General features: G+C 41.2%; 1 protein-coding gene across 5 annotated transcripts in view; it reads left to right on the forward strand.

Moving 5' to 3' along the window:
- SPIN1 (spindlin 1) overlaps positions 1–15,362 on the forward strand; it is a 69,769-nt gene that overhangs the window by 36,946 nt on the left and 17,461 nt on the right. For 4 of the 5 annotated variants that reach the window (XM_074330228.2, XM_074330224.2, XM_074330227.2 and 1 more), the window contains one exon: positions 5,493–5,541. In XM_074330228.2, coding sequence (XP_074186329.1) covers positions 5,516–5,541 — 26 coding nt within the window. In that variant the 5' untranslated portion in view covers positions 5,493–5,515. Of the gene's footprint in view, positions 1–5,478; positions 5,542–15,362 lie in introns of all 5 variants that reach the window. The other variant, XM_088793076.1, reaches the window with a different exon arrangement.

Here is a 15,362-nt window from a genome sequence, read left to right on the forward strand (position 1 = left end):
TCTTTGTCACTGATAACTTTTTTTTCCCTATGTTTCTTATCCCTTATTTTGGTATTTTCTAAAGAAGTCCCTTTAACATTTCTTGTAATGCTGGTTTAGTTGTCACGAACAACTGTCTTGTCTAGGAAACTCTTTATCTCTTATTTGATTTTAAACGATAGCCTTGCTGGGTAATCTTGGGTGTATGTGTTCACCTTTCATCGCTTTGAATATTTTGTGCCATTTCTTTATGGCTTGCAAAGTTTCTGTTGAAAAATCATCTTGTAGTCTTACTGGAGTTCTCTTGTATGTAACTAACTGTTTTCTCTTGCTACTTTTAAGATTCTCTCCTTGTCTTTAACTTTTGGCATTTTAATTATGTGTCTTGGAGCAGATTTCTTTGGTTTCATCTTGTTTGGGACTCTTGTGTGCTGCCTGAACTTGTGTGTCTATTTTCTTAACCAGATTAGGGAAGTTTTCAGTCATTATTTCTTTAAATAGGTTTTCCATCCCTTTCTCTTCTCCTTCTGTGACCCCATGTGATGCAAATGTTGTTGCGTTTGACGTTGTTTGACGTTGTCCTAGAGGTCCCTGAAATTGTCCTCATTTTATAAAATTCTTTTTTGTTTTTGTTGTTTTGATTGGGTGTTTCCTGCCACTTTGTCATCCAGATTGCTGGTTCGATTCCCTTCTTTAATCTGCTGTTGATTCCCTCTAGTGTATTCTTCATTTAGTTATTGTATTCTTCATTTCTGACTTTTTTTTTGTTTTCTATTTCCATTTTTATGTTTCCTATCTCATTGTTGAAGTTCTCACTGAGGACATCTATTCTTCCCGTAAGTTCATCGAATGCCCTCATAACCACTGTTTTGATCTCTGTACCTTGTAGATTGCTTGCTTACATTTTGTGTAGTTTTTTTCCCCCTAGAATTTTGCCCTATTTCATTTGGGGCATATTTCTTTGTTGCCTCATTTTGACTGACTCCTTTATTTGTTATTATGTAGTAGGTAGATCTGCCATGTCTCCCAGTCTTGGCAGAGTGGCCTTATATAGTAGGTGTCCTATGAGGCCTATTGGTACAGTCACCCTGGCGACCTGAACCCTGTGTTCCAGATTGTCCCTTTTGTGGGTTGTGTGTGCCCTCCTGTAGTAGTTGGGCCTCGATTGCTGTTGGCATGTCAGTGGGTGGGACTGACCCTCAGGCTGACTGGCTGTGCAGGCTGGCTGTGACTATAGTTGTTGTAAGGGGGCTGACTTCTTATGGAGGAGGATTTGCTGTAGTGGGGCTCTGATGCCAGCTGAGCCCGCCCTTTGGATGTGTCTTTTGGAGCTGGTTTGATGGTGCTCTGGTGTGGTCTGAAGCTGGCTACCAGGTGTTTTGGGACTGGAGCCTCCTGGGAGGGGCTCCAGTGAAGGCCAAGGTCAGCTGCAGCTTGTGCCATGCTTGTGGCCCCTTTGTAGGAGTTACAAAGTGATCTGTGGTTGGTTACTGCCTGTGCTTGGCTTTGAGGCACTTGGGAGAGGCTATGCTATGAACTGAGGCCGGCTGCCACTAGGGCTGGGTTTGGGACCCTTTGGTGGGTACCATGATGCGAGCTGCCACTTGTTTTGGGCTTGTGGCCACTTAGTTAAAGCTACGTTTCAGGTCAAGACTGGCCACCACTTATGCCAGGCTTGGGGTCACCTGATCGAAGTTACAGTGCAAGTTGTGACTGGTTGCCACTTGTGCTGGGCCTGCATCAGCTTAGCAAGAGCTACAGGGCACGCTGAGGTGGCCACTGCTTATTTGTGGCGTGTGGAATTTTGAGAGATTTTGGGAAAGTCCACAGGCAGGCTGCTTGTGTGGAGGAGCCACTGGAAGAGGCTTGGGCCAGAGAAATGAGTCGGGTGGGGTGGAGTCTCCGGGAATCACTGGGTTTAGCGGGCGGGGGTGGCAAGCAGTGTTAACCAAGTTAATGGAGAGCACAGATTTGGCTCCTGCCAGCACTTTGGTCCCTGGAAGAGAGTTGCCCTGAATCCTGCTGCTCCAGCCTTCACCCTGAAGTTAGTTAGTTCAGTTCATCGCTTCGTGTTTCCCTGGTGCTGATTGAGCCACTGCTGCCCCTGCGCTGGAGCTTAGAGCAAGCGGATGAGTTTGTAAGGACATGAGTCTGCACTGGCCCTTTAAGAGCAACATGTTTCAGTCTCCTACAGCTCTTTGTCTTCCTCCCAATTGCCTGCTGATTTTCACAGCTAGATGTTATGGGTACTCCCAGCACTGGTGCCTTGGGCTCCTTCTTGGGGTGGGACCTCCCCAGCCCCAGATGTCCCTTGCAATTCTTAGTCGCCACTTCCCCACAACATGGGTGTGGGACCTGCACTTTCTGCCCCTCTGGCCTTCCTACCAGTCTTGATGTGGCTTTTTTATGTGCTTATTGATATAAAGTGTTGATCATGGTTTGTCTGTTCATACTTAAAAATTAAGGGGGAGTTATAAATGGCTTACCTTTTCTTGAGTGGTCAGTAGAAGATTGTTTCTGCCATGGTACACTCTAAATGGGGATGTGTCAGGCCTGATAAGCTTTGTCTAGGTAGCAGGGATGGGGACGTGGCTGTTAACGCTGAGAGCACAGCAAATCCTAAAGTCTTCTGCCCTTTCCTTGTGTGTTCAGTGTGGGAAGGGTGGGAAGGTGTCCTCATGCCTCGTGCACTGCCAGGAGAACTTGGCTGAATCCTGTACTGCTTTTGCATTTGTTACCTCCTCATCCGCTTGAAGCTAGACACGTCAGGGATGCTTCGGGTAGATTTGCTTTCCCTCTTTCTGTATCTTATCTTCATCTACGAACTGCCCACTTGTTTGAGTCCATGCAGACAGGCTGGGGGAAAGTGGGTGAGCACGGCTCTCTCAGCAGCAGGGCTGTGTCGTGCTGTCTTTATCTCTGCACTAGAACGGACAGTCTCACGTAGACAATTCACCACATATCTCCTTTCTCAGTTAACTCTTTAAGATTTTAAATGTAACAGTAGTACAGAAATTTTGTGTTTTAAAAATGGCCACTTTAAGGCCAAGGAGAGAGAATTTTGCAGATAACCCAGAAGCCTTCCTTCTCAACCCAGGGGATCCTCTGTTCTGAGTTTATGGTAAAAAATCCTTTCTTTGTTTTCTTTGTATTTGTGTTATTTAGTGTGAATTTTGATTAATAGTGTAAGTACTGCTTTTGCTGTATTCCACAGATTTTGATAGATTGTGTTTTCATTTTTAGTTCAAAATAGTTGATTTTAATTGTGATTCTGTGTTTGAACTGTGAGTTTTTTAGAAGGTGGTTGTTTAATTTTCAATACTGGGGTCTTTCCAAATGCTTATTATTTCTTTCTAGTTTAATTCTGATGTGGTCAGAGAACATACTCCATATGATTGCATGTTGTTTTAAGTGTATTGAGGGTTTGCATCTGAGTGTCATGGTACATCTGGGTGAATGTCCCGTGGAAACTTGGGGAAAATGTTTGTTTTGGGCGGTATTGGGTTAGCACCCTATAAATACCAACTAATTCAAATTGGCTGGTTGTGATGTTCAGGTTTTTTATCTTTCCTGATTTTCTACCCTCTCGTTCTATTAACTACTGAGAGAAGAGTTCGAATCTCAAAATGAAGGATATGTCGATTTTTCTTGTTCATTCTGTCAGTTTTTGCTCCCTGTATTTCAGTATTCTGTAATTAGGTTCACATACATTTAAGATTGTTATGGCTTCTTGATTGATTCACCCTTTTTATCATTTTTGAAATTTCCTTTTTGATGCTCGATAACTATCCTGAAGTTAATTTGTTTGATATTGTATCTTTCTGTTTTATATTGTTATATGGTCTATTAATTGCTGCGTTGAGACTATTTACATTTAATATGTTATCATTGTTCAGATTGGAAGGTATTTTTGCTGAGTAAGGTATGCTCAGTTCACAGGTAGGTTGCTTTGTGTATTTTAGCAGCACCTTAAAGATTTAGTGCACTGTCTCTGGCTTACATTGTTTCTGACAACAAATTTGGAACCAGTATTTTCTGTTTCCCTGTATTTAATGCGCCTTTTGTTCTTTGGCTCTTTTAAAAATACTTTCTTTGTCAATTGTTTTCAGAAATTTGGATGTGCCATGGCATGGTTTTCCTTGTTTTTATCTTACTTTGGCTGTATTTATCTCTGGGGCTATATGGTTGTATACTTATCACATCTGGAAAACCTTCCGCTGTTAGTTTTTCAGAATTTTTTCTCCTATACCCTTCTGTCTTCTCTTTTGTGGAGTAGTCCAATTTCATTTATGTTATGTGGCCTTCAGGGCACTGAGGACGTTATTTTCCCAATTTTTTTCCTTTTTGTTCCATTTTTAATACTTTGTATTACAACGTCTCAGGTTCACTGATCTTTTTTATCTGTGGGGTCTAATCTGTTATTAATCACATTCAGTGCTTTTTTTAATTTCAAGTCATGTATTTTTCACGTTTCATTGTTTTTCTACCCCTTTTTTAAATTTTAAGTGTCTTTTAAATATTTGAAATATTTGAGTATATTTGTTATAGTTCTTTTCACCTTTTTGCCTGCTAATTACATTGTTTTGGTCATAACCCACTTGGTTATAGAGTTACAGTCTACTGCTGTTCTGCATGTCTAGTAATTTTTGTTGGGGAGTTGGATATTTTAAATGTGTTGTAGAGCGTTGAGCTTTTGTTGATGTCTTTTACAGAATGTTGGAGTTTGTTTTGGAAGCAGATGCCAGGATGGGTCTGTGGCTCTTTTTCTTAGGGCTACTTCAGTCTTCCTGCTAAGGGGCACCTTTTGGGTTTTACTGACTGCCCCCTTGGCTTCAAAGAGTGGCTAGGTGGACTTTGAACGACCTTCATGCCTTTGCATGTTATTATCTAGCTAAAGACTTAACCCTCCACCCGCCCACACCACCCACTGTGTTTGGAGCCTCCTCTGAGATCTGCTCATTGCCAACACTGCCCACAAATCCCAGGTACCTCCAGCCTGACTCTCAACTGAGCACAGCTACAATGTTCTTGGTTTCACACAGCCTCCTCCACAGTTGTTGGGAACATAGTCTAGGTTGATGCAGGACACTCACACGGCTTTCTGTTCCCTGGTCCCATAGTCCTGTGCTGCTCATCCTCTCAATGTCTGGACCTCGATGTTGCATATCTTTTGTCCAGATTTTTAGTTGTTTCCGGCAGGAAGACAGGTTCTGTAACTTTTAGTACTTTACGGTTAGGATTGTCACTGTTTTTATTGCAGTTTTTGTCCACATGGTTTGGGTTTGGTATTTTATGGCCAATTTGGAAAAATGAACTGTTTTCCCATCTTCCCAGAACCCCTTATGTCTCCTTTTTGAAAGTTCAGTAAACAAATGGCTTTCCTACATATTGGCCATTTACAGTTTATTCTCATCTCATGCTTTCTATGGCAGTTTTCGTAAGTTAATATTTTTCTTGAGTTTGAACTGTTTTGTTATCCAGTTTTCATTGACTTATGCTCACTTCTCTTTTAGGCCATGCTGGTGTATCTGCAAACATGATGAAGAAGAGGACATCCCACAAGTAAGCTATTCTGAAACTGGCTTTTAAGATAGCAGATCGTGGCTTGTGGTGACGTGGGGTATGAGGTGGCCCGTGTGAGGCCCTCTCCCCTGGAGTGAGGAGGTCCTGCTCACACAGCCTCACTGCACCCTGAGTAGTGGTGTGGACCATGGTCCTGTACATTCCCTGTCCATGCCTGGCCTCTGAGCCTAGCTCTGTCCTTCAGCCTTTAGAAACCCCTGGGCCATGGTTTCCCCTCCAGCTTGATGGGAGCTGGATGGCTGGATGAAATGTTAGCTGTGGTAGGCTCCTGGTGAACTTCTGCCTCTCCTTGGAAGGGCTCCACGCTCTTGGCCCTCACATCCCTCTCTAGCTCTTGGATCCGCTGCTGGACTAGGAGCTCCTTGTGGACAGAGACTATAGCTCGTGCTCGAGGGCCTGCCCAGCGCACTGCTTGCACACTCACTGCTTTATAACGTTTTCAGATGAATGAAGAGCTTGTAATTTAGAGGAAGCATATGCGTGTCGAAAGATAACAAAATAGCCATGTATTTTAAGTGACAAATAGGTTAGAAGTCCTAAATTCTATAGGTACCAGGCTACAGAAGTCACTTTTTTTCCTCTCCGGGATTGTTTTGCATGTAATGCAATTGTCCAAGGAGAAAACTGAGATACTGTCTTAAATAATAATATTCACCTGTACTGTATTATATTTAATAGATTCCACAACTACCAACCAGTACTGGTGACTGCTACTGCACTATGGAATCCCCTCTAACAAATCAATTCTGATAGCACGAGTCTTAATTGTAGCTTGTTAAATATAGAAGAGACCCTTCTGTACCCTAGTACCTCCTGAGCCTCTCATTATAGCAGTTATTTTCCTTGCATCATAGTGGTTGAAGAGTGTGAGAGAGGGCTCTGGGCTCTTAGGGAAGATCTGCATGAACGATAGTGCCTTTTAGTAATGGTTAGTGATGAAAGCAAACCTGTGTCCATTTAAATGAATACATGAATACATATATAATATAAATGTCTGTGATAACTCAGGTCACGAAATGACCTGGAAAGTAAAAATGTGAAGGTAAGTGTACTCTTGTGTCCCTGAGGTTAGTGAAGTGCTTCTCAAATTTCATTTCATTTCCCATCACCCTCGTGGCTCTGCCATATCCAGTGATCTGATAGCTGATGTAACATATCTCCACTCATCATCATATCATTACCATAAATGGTAAACCGTTTCTTGGCACAAATAAAGGGTGGTGATAAAAAGCCAAATACAGTGGGGAATAAAAGTAAATTACATGTTAAATTTGCAAGAACAGAACAGTTAATGCAAAATAGATTTTGCCACTTTGGTTAAAATAAGTGGCTTTGAGGATGTAATGTATATTTTTTATCTGTTTTTACAAATTTCTAGACAGGATTTCAGGCACTCATGGATCTGCATTCTTGGGCCTGTTACTGTGCATTTTGGTGAGGGAGATTTCATGTGTCTCATCCTAAGCTATATTGTTCATTAATTCATGGCTTTTTTGTACTAGTTACCTTTTCCCCCCTAAAGCGCTAGGAATAAACATGTGCCTATTAAGTTGCAGTTCATGTGTGTGCCAGCTAAAAGGGTCTCACATCTGGATGTTTTGTGATGCGGGGACTCCATCTAGTGCTTTAATAGTGCTCATCTCACAGACTAAGAAGCTGTGAACACGTTACTTACTGTGTAGCAAAGGGGAGAAGTTGAAAAGAAAAGTATCCATCATTTTCCTATTTTTTTCTAATCTCAATGCAAATAAATACAGTGGTACCTTGGGTTTTGAACATCTCGGTTGATGAACATTACGGTTTATGAACGCCATAGATTTCAGGGATCTATGGTATCATTAGATAGTAAAATTCATGCTAAATTTGCAGTTTTAGGGGTTGATTTTAAAGGTCTGGGATGGATTAAGCCATTTTGCATTACTTTCTATGGGGAAACCGTGCCTCAGTTTTCAAATGTTTCAGAACTCGAACGCTCTTCGGAACGGATTACTTTCAAAAACCGAGGTACCACTGTGCAAAGGTAGGTGGAGTGGAAAAAAAGACCCAAAACAAGCCTCCCCATTTTACCAATGGTGGCCTTTGGAGGGGTAGTAGGTAGGTTGGGCGGTGCTGGTGGAGAGGCCTCCACCCAGGAGCTGGCTTTGACATGGGAATCACAGGGACGTAGTGGTGGGTTCCTTTGCCTGCCTGGTGCTCAGCTTCCTCATGGCTAAAATCACAGTTTTGGACTAGAACCACGGCGTTTCCAACTTTCAACACAGAATGCTTTCTGCAAATGAAATGTTCATAGACAAGCAGAGCTGGAGCCTGGGACTCCCCTTGCCTGCCTCACTGCTCATGTTGGCACAGGGGAGCTGAGCAGTAACCTCACATGCAGACACCTCTGCTTGCTTGAGAGAGAGTTACAGGAATGCCCAACAGACCAGTGCAGCAGAGCCCTTGTCCGGAGGATGGAACTCCTGCCTTGTGCGTGGCAGGAGGGTTCAGGGAATCGGGTTTGCGGTGCTGGAGCAGTGTCTCTGCACCCAGAAACCTTATGTAGCTGGGTTGTGTTTTTGTTTTTAAAGTAAATAGAAAGAAAGTTATGTACCTCCCCGCAAGCCTGGCCCCTTGCTGTGTTTGGGGGACAAGCTGGTGGACAAGCGTTTCCTGACTACCTGGGAGGTTGGGAAATGAGTCTGCATGGAAATTTCCATCTGAAGGGAAAGTACAGTTCAGGGGGAGTCTAAGGTGAATTTAGCTATAGAGGTTTGTTGTTTCAGTTCTCAAATGTAAATCTTTATCCCCCCCCCCCCCCCACCATTTGAATAGTGGATAGGTTTCCATTTCAGGGTACTGTTGGAGGGCAAGAGTGGTCTTTGGTCTATTTTTTACTAACAGACATTTAGAAAATGGACAGGAACTATTACTGTTATATACTATGTAGAGGTATTTCCAGGGAATATTTTTCTTCCGTTGTGTAAGTCATAAATGCTCGTCACTGACAAAGGCTGTCATTCTCCCCTCCTTCTCATACGCCTGCTGTGCGTTCATGTAGTTTTCATGGCATCCCTCTCAAGTAGGAACCGTGAGCCCTCCTTCTATGCACAGAGAGGTTAAGTAACTTCTGAGTTCACACAACTAAGAAACATTTTGTTTCTAGAACCCATATTCAGTACCACACCATATTTCTTGAACTGCATGCTTTGTTGTCTCATAGTTGAAAAATGTGACCTTTGAGTCATAAACACACAAACTAGATAACTGTTAGAGTGGGCGTCTAAATCAAACATGGTATTGACAGTCTTCAATTGTTCAAAACATGTAATACTTTTTAATCAACTTGCAGTAACTGTTCCTCATCCCAGTGAAAGTGGATAGCGCTGTGGGAGACCCTCAGGGCACTTGGACGTCTCAGGTGTTCTCAGGGTAAACTGTAGACTAAGTAATGAAAGAAACCTTAGTGATTGGGATGGAAAACTTGATTTCTTTCTCTATCCTGGTTTTGTATTGTCACTTGAAGCTGGGAATGACAGTATCAGTTACAGAACTTTTATCAAGCAACAAGTATCAGAAAAGCAGTTTTTTCCCCCTCTTAATTTGCTGGTGTGCATCTTGCAAAAAGACAATTATTTTGATGTAATCAATTTTTTTCTTCTGAAATCTGCTGGAACACAGTAGGGAACTGTTTTTATATCACAATGCTAAATAAAATAAGGAGTGTCAGTAATTAATTCATATAAAAAAGTACATAGTGTGTGACAGGTATGGTTCATAGTAGAATTGTGATAGGTGATAATGTAACAAGTATGGCCACCAAAATAAGATATTTAATTACCAATGGGAATAGTGGTCAATTTAAATCATTAAGGGAGTCTAGGATAGAAGACGAAAGATCTTCCGTCACAGGATTTCTTTTCTTGATGACAAAATAATTAGAATGGGACTTTCAGAATTTATTTGAAGTATTGAGGAAAGTAGATAAATGTCTGCCACACTCTCAGTTTTTCCTTTTGGGACTATGGATGCATAGAAATTAGGATTGGTTCTGAATCACTGCTGCCTGGCTGTGGTGCCTGGGTCAGCAGGAGCAGAGCACTTGGAGCTTGTTCGAGAGCCTTTTGTCCCTCTCCACACCTGGCGGTGGAATCAGACCCTTCTTTCAGCATCTCTCCGGGTGATGGATGCATGCCAGAGTGTGAGAAGCGCTGGCCCAAGCCATCATCAGGGCTGATACTTAGGCACATCAGAGAACTAAGTCGAGTTGTGTGGAAGTTAGTATACACAGTTACAGCAACGAAAGGTGGTCAAATGCTGTGTACTTGGTCACCATTTACTCCTGTCGCAACTCTAAGAAAAGGTGTTCTTAGCCATCAAGACAAATATCAGTTCAAGCCTAATGAAGCCACATACTTTGCAATCACTTTATTTTTTTTTTCCCTTAAACATTTGTTTTAAGAAGTAGCTTCTGGAGAAGATAAGAAACAAGGAAAGTGTTGACCGGTGTTTAATTCTGGTTTTTCTGCTTTTATCTTTGAATCGTTTGGGTTATGATAGAATACAGCCTGTTGTTTCCACTTGGCTGTAATTCCAGAGGACCTCGGTTGAATGCAGTGTCTTAGGGTTTGTGTTCGATATTGCTGTTTATTTGTTGACTACCTGGTAGGTGATAGTTAATATTTTAGATACTTTCCCAAGAAAGTCAAGAGATTGAGGGCTGTTAAAAATACATATATCAGGGAGAACATAAATCAAAATCACCATGTTCAAGGAGCCCTCATTTTAAATTAAAAAGTTACTTTAAATTGTTAATCTCACATTTCTGTTTGTGCTGCTCTTAGATTGCACGGTCTAGAGATGACCAAAGTGTGTTTGTGTCCTTTTCATACCTTCTTCCAGTAATCTGACATGTGCTATTGTTTACGTCTGTATACACTATTTCATCTAAGTAAGCTTTAATTTTTATTACAGTTTTTCTTGTTCTTTTTAAATTAGCAATTAGATGTTAAAATTTAAGAACTTGTTTAATATATAACTTTTAGAGTAGTATGCAACATATCCTGAATCCCTATCTTCAGCTTCAGTAGTTATCACCATTTGTCCAATATTAGATATTCTTACTGTATTACTTTTATTTAGGGACACACTAAACCTTGTCTTCAAGTAGACGCTAGTTGGAAGAACTTAATTAACAATTTACGTATTTCTACATTTAAAATTAAATAATATTTACTATTTTAATATATATTTTTAAATAATCTTTGTAAACTTTGGCTGCAAGGGCATTTAAGGCCCAGTAATTAAAAAGCTTGACTAGGGCCGGCCCGGTGGCTCAGGCGGTTAGCACTCCATGCTCTTAATTCCAAAGGCTGCCGGTTCGATTCCCACATGGGCCAGTGGGCTCTCAACCACAAGGTTGCCAGTTCAATTTCCTCGTGTCCCGCAACGGATGGTGGGCTCCGCCCCCTGCAACTAAGACTGAACAGGGCACCTTGAGCTGAGCTGCCTCCAGGATGGCTCAGTTGGTTGGACTGCAGGCTTTCAACCACAAGCTTGCCAATTCAATTCCTGGAGTCCCGCAAGGGATGGTGGACAGCACCTCCTGCAAGATTGAACATGGCACCTTGAGCTGAGCTGCCGCTGAGCTCCTGAATGGCTCAGTTGGTTGGAGTGCATCCTCTCAGCCACAAGGTTGCTGGTTCGATTCCTCAACTCCCGCAAGGGATGGTGGGCTGTGGCCCCCTGCAGCTAGCAACAGCAACTGGACCTGGAGCTGAGCTGCGCCCTCCACAACTAAGATTGAAGGACAACAACTTGACTTGGAAAAAAGTCCTGGAAGTACACACTGTTCCCCAATAAAGTCCTGTTCCCCTTACCCAATAAAATCTTTAAAAAAAAAAGAAAGCTTGACTAATGATTTTGAAAAGTAATATATTATTCTAATTACCATTTTACCTTCAGTGTTCTTTGGGGAGAAAACTATCTTTGTTGTCTCTACCTTTTCAGTCAAAGTAAGTTGTTTAATAAACAAATTGGACAGAAATAGGGTCTGTATTAGATCTTCTTTTAGAACTAGTTTTAAAAATAGATGTTCTAAAAGTAGAAATTACCCTTGACTGAGAAAAGGCAATAGAAATAGAATTTGGAATTGATAACATTAAAATGTGTAAGTCTTTATATATCTGTCTTTATATAGAAATCCTTGTAGGACTGGCACATTCATTGCATTAATTTGGCAGTAATTAAATTTAAAATGCGTTTTATCTGCTTGTAAATGTGAAATGCTTAAGTCATTGTAGAAAACTTTGGAAACATAGGTAAACACAGAGGAAGACAACCTAATTATTTCTAATGCCATCATCCAGGGGTTACATAACAATGTATATTTTAGAAGTCTCTAAATATATAACTTAATGTATATTTTAGAAGTCTCTTTTCTACATATCTACATGGATAATTGTCTGTATAAAACTTTCCATGTCATATTTTCTTCATTTGTGGTTTTTTAAAATGTCTTTAAATTCTTTTCCGTGATTTTAATAGATATGCAGTTATCATGTCGATACACTCTTAATTATTGAATCAGTGGAACCTATTGTTGAACATTTTTTATTTCCAGTTTCCCGTTATGATCACTGCTCAGAATATCACTGTAGCCATCATTGTGCTTATCCATTATTTTCTTTCGATAAATTCTTAGACACGGAATTACTGGGACAGTGGAGTGCTACCATGTTTCCCCAAAAATAAGACCTCACTGGAAAATAAGCCCTAGCATGATGTTTCAGGATGCATCCCCTGAACATAAGCCCTAATGCGTTTTTTGGACCAAAAATTAATATAAGATCCGGTCTTATTTTCGGGAAAACACGGTAATTTGTTTACTCAGAGAGCTGTACTTGCTCTGTAAGCAGATAGAAAGTAATACCTCACTATACTTTACATTAAACAATGCCTCAAATTTTTCAGTCTTGTTATTGTTACAGAAAGATCATTTCACCAGCAGACTAGAACACTGAGAAATTTCTGAAGGTGGGAAGCATGAGGACAGATTTATAGAAAAACCATAAGCTGCGCTGAGGAACTCTTAGCCATTCTGAGCTGAAAAGGAAGACCTCCAAAACTGAATGTTCACACCAGACCCCTACTGTCCAGTCCAGATCAGAGACAGCAAAGGCAGCCACAGTCGCCAAAGTCATGGGCGAGAAATCAGCCGTGTCAGTGGAACAGCTGGTGCTCGCCTTTCCTCTCCTGACTTAAGTCTCTCATCACTCCCAGCTGCTCTGCAACTGCCTGGTCATGGCTGCTTATCAGAACCTGCACTTAGTGCTCAGACTCCAGTACCCCGACTTGTCCTGAAGAAATACACCATAGCCACAGATTTCACTCTGTCTTGTCTTGCATTTTAAATATGAGCATCAAGAATCAAGTTACCGAGGAGCATTGCCAGCACAAAAGAAACTCAGACATAGAACAGGAGAGCAAACCAGGAATTAGCAAGCACGAAGAACACCACCACTCAGCCAGCTCCAGGCCTAACACAGACAAGGCCCACACCAAAGAGTTCATAGAGGGATCAGGAAAGGAAGTGGTTATCCTCAGGGATCAGAGACATTAAATAGAAAAACCGTTCGAGATAAGGAAACTCATGAACAGTAGGAGGGGGAGTTGAGTCGCAGAGGCTAGATCTGAATGAAGTGCTAATGTGCATCTAACAAAGAGTTTCAAAGAGCCTGGAGGAGGAAGATGATTTTGCACAACTCTCTAGACTGACCAAGTGCTAGTGAGGGTTCATTAAAAATGTGTCACACGTTCTGATGACATTTCAGAATCCCGGAACAGGAAAACTCTAAAAGGAGCTCAAAGAGAAAAACATTACCCTCAAAGAAGCAAGGATCAGGTTGGCATCTGTTATCTGTAACTGGGAGAGAGAAGAAAATGAAAATAGTTTTTTCCAATAAAAGCGCTGAGCAGAAAGGGATTCAGAACCTGACTTGTACACCTCGGGTATTCATGAATGAGGGCAAAATAATATTTTGATGCTTGCAAGAATTTAGAGTGCATTTATGAATCCTGTCTGATTGACGGGAGGCTACATCTCGAAAAACAAAATAGACATAAGAAGAAAATGCATGAAAACGTTAAGGAAAAAGCAATAAAAATCCTTTCTTGTTTATTTCTAAATAGGGCAATGTTTAAAAAGTTCTTCTTAAGATAGTAGCAAAATGAAAAATAACAATCGGGAACAAAACCTAAATTTCAGCAGTGTGGTAAAAGTGGGTAGTTGGGGTTACTATGTGCTTTTACAATTTTTACTAGTTTTTTAAAGAATTTTTTGTTTGTTTTTTAGTCTTGCTTGGTCTGGGGAAGGGAAAGGTACGTTTAAGTTTAAATTTGGTATTTCAAAAGTTAGAAGTAATTGCTGTTAGACTAGAAATAAGAGCTGTAGCTTTCTTTAGAAACTTTATTTAGTACAGAGAAACCTCCCTCATTCTAACGTACAGATAAAGGAAGAAAGGGGTAAGGAAATGGAAGCATTATAAGCACAAAAGTGAGTGTTAGACTAGATCCAAGCATGTTATATACCACAGCAAAAGGTGGTTAAAATTCTCTTAAAGAAGTTGAGGAAATAAAATCCATGCAATAGAAAGGGTCATGTGTCTTAAAGGATACCGGAGCCACTTGAAAGAGAGTGCCCACTGGCCCTGTTTGAGTCCCTTGTAAAGCTCAGGAGAGGGAGGAGGGAGCCTTGTGACCATCGCTGGAGGTGACTGGGATGAGAGCCGCTTGTTCTGAAATGTGATTAAAGGAGCGTCAAGCATCTCCCTTTTCAGGAGCCAACTGCACAGCACAGAAGAATGCAATTAATGAGTGTGGAGAGGCTGAGTGACTGCGCTGGAAAATCACTGCTCTGAGGCTGCCAGTTGCCCTTTTCTGCTCTCACTGCTAAGTTTATATGGGTTTTGTTGAGAATCAAGGTAGTAGAACTGTCATGTCTCTGAGTCTAGGATAGAATCTTTTTCTGGTTGTAGACAGTTCTCTCCAGAGAAACAGAACCAGTAGTGTGTGCATGTGTGTGGCAAGTGTGTAGGTGTAAATATATAGAGAGATTAGAGACCCAAGGAAGAGTCGATGTTGCAGCTCGAGTCCCAAGGCAGAATAGCCTCTTCACTGGGGGAGAACACTTTTTCTTAAGCCTTCAACTGATTGGACGAGGCCCATCTACACTATGGAGGGCAGTCTACTGACATAACATGTTTTTCTACAAAAATACCTTCACAGAAAAAAATGTAGAATAATGACCAAATACCTGAGTACTGTGGCTCAGCCAAATTGACACATTAAATAAAATTAACCATCATACTGGTGAATATTGTATCATTGGAATTAACCCCTTGATTGTTTGCAAAAGATGAAATGCACAGACTCGGCCTGAAATGAGGAGAGCAAGGAAGTAAGTTTATTAAAGAAAGATGCCGGCATAGAAGCTGCCAGGGCAGACAACTGCGCCTGATGTTAGGTTAGCTCTTTCTTATATAGGAAAGGGTAGGTGAATTTGCTTATAGCAGGAGATGTGACTGAGGTCATTTGATTGACATATGTTGGTTATATAACTAGTTTCTGTGCGCTTTTGCGTGCTCTTAGTGACCCAGAATGCATACAGAAAAACTCATGTGGGGGCTAAGCCTTAATGTGCATTTTATTTTAATTGTATTATGAGGGTAGAGTTCAAGTAAGAGACAGGTTTCAACATTTTGTGCAGGCATCAAAACCAGATTACTCCATCCAATTAGGGTCTTAGCTCCTCTTTTTAGGAGTGT

This window comes from Rhinolophus sinicus, chromosome 16 (genome assembly GCF_057876585.1).
Source record: "Rhinolophus sinicus isolate RSI-liver-muscle chromosome 16, RSI-T2T, whole genome shotgun sequence".
NCBI classification, from domain to species: Eukaryota; Metazoa; Chordata; class Mammalia; order Chiroptera; family Rhinolophidae; genus Rhinolophus; species Rhinolophus sinicus.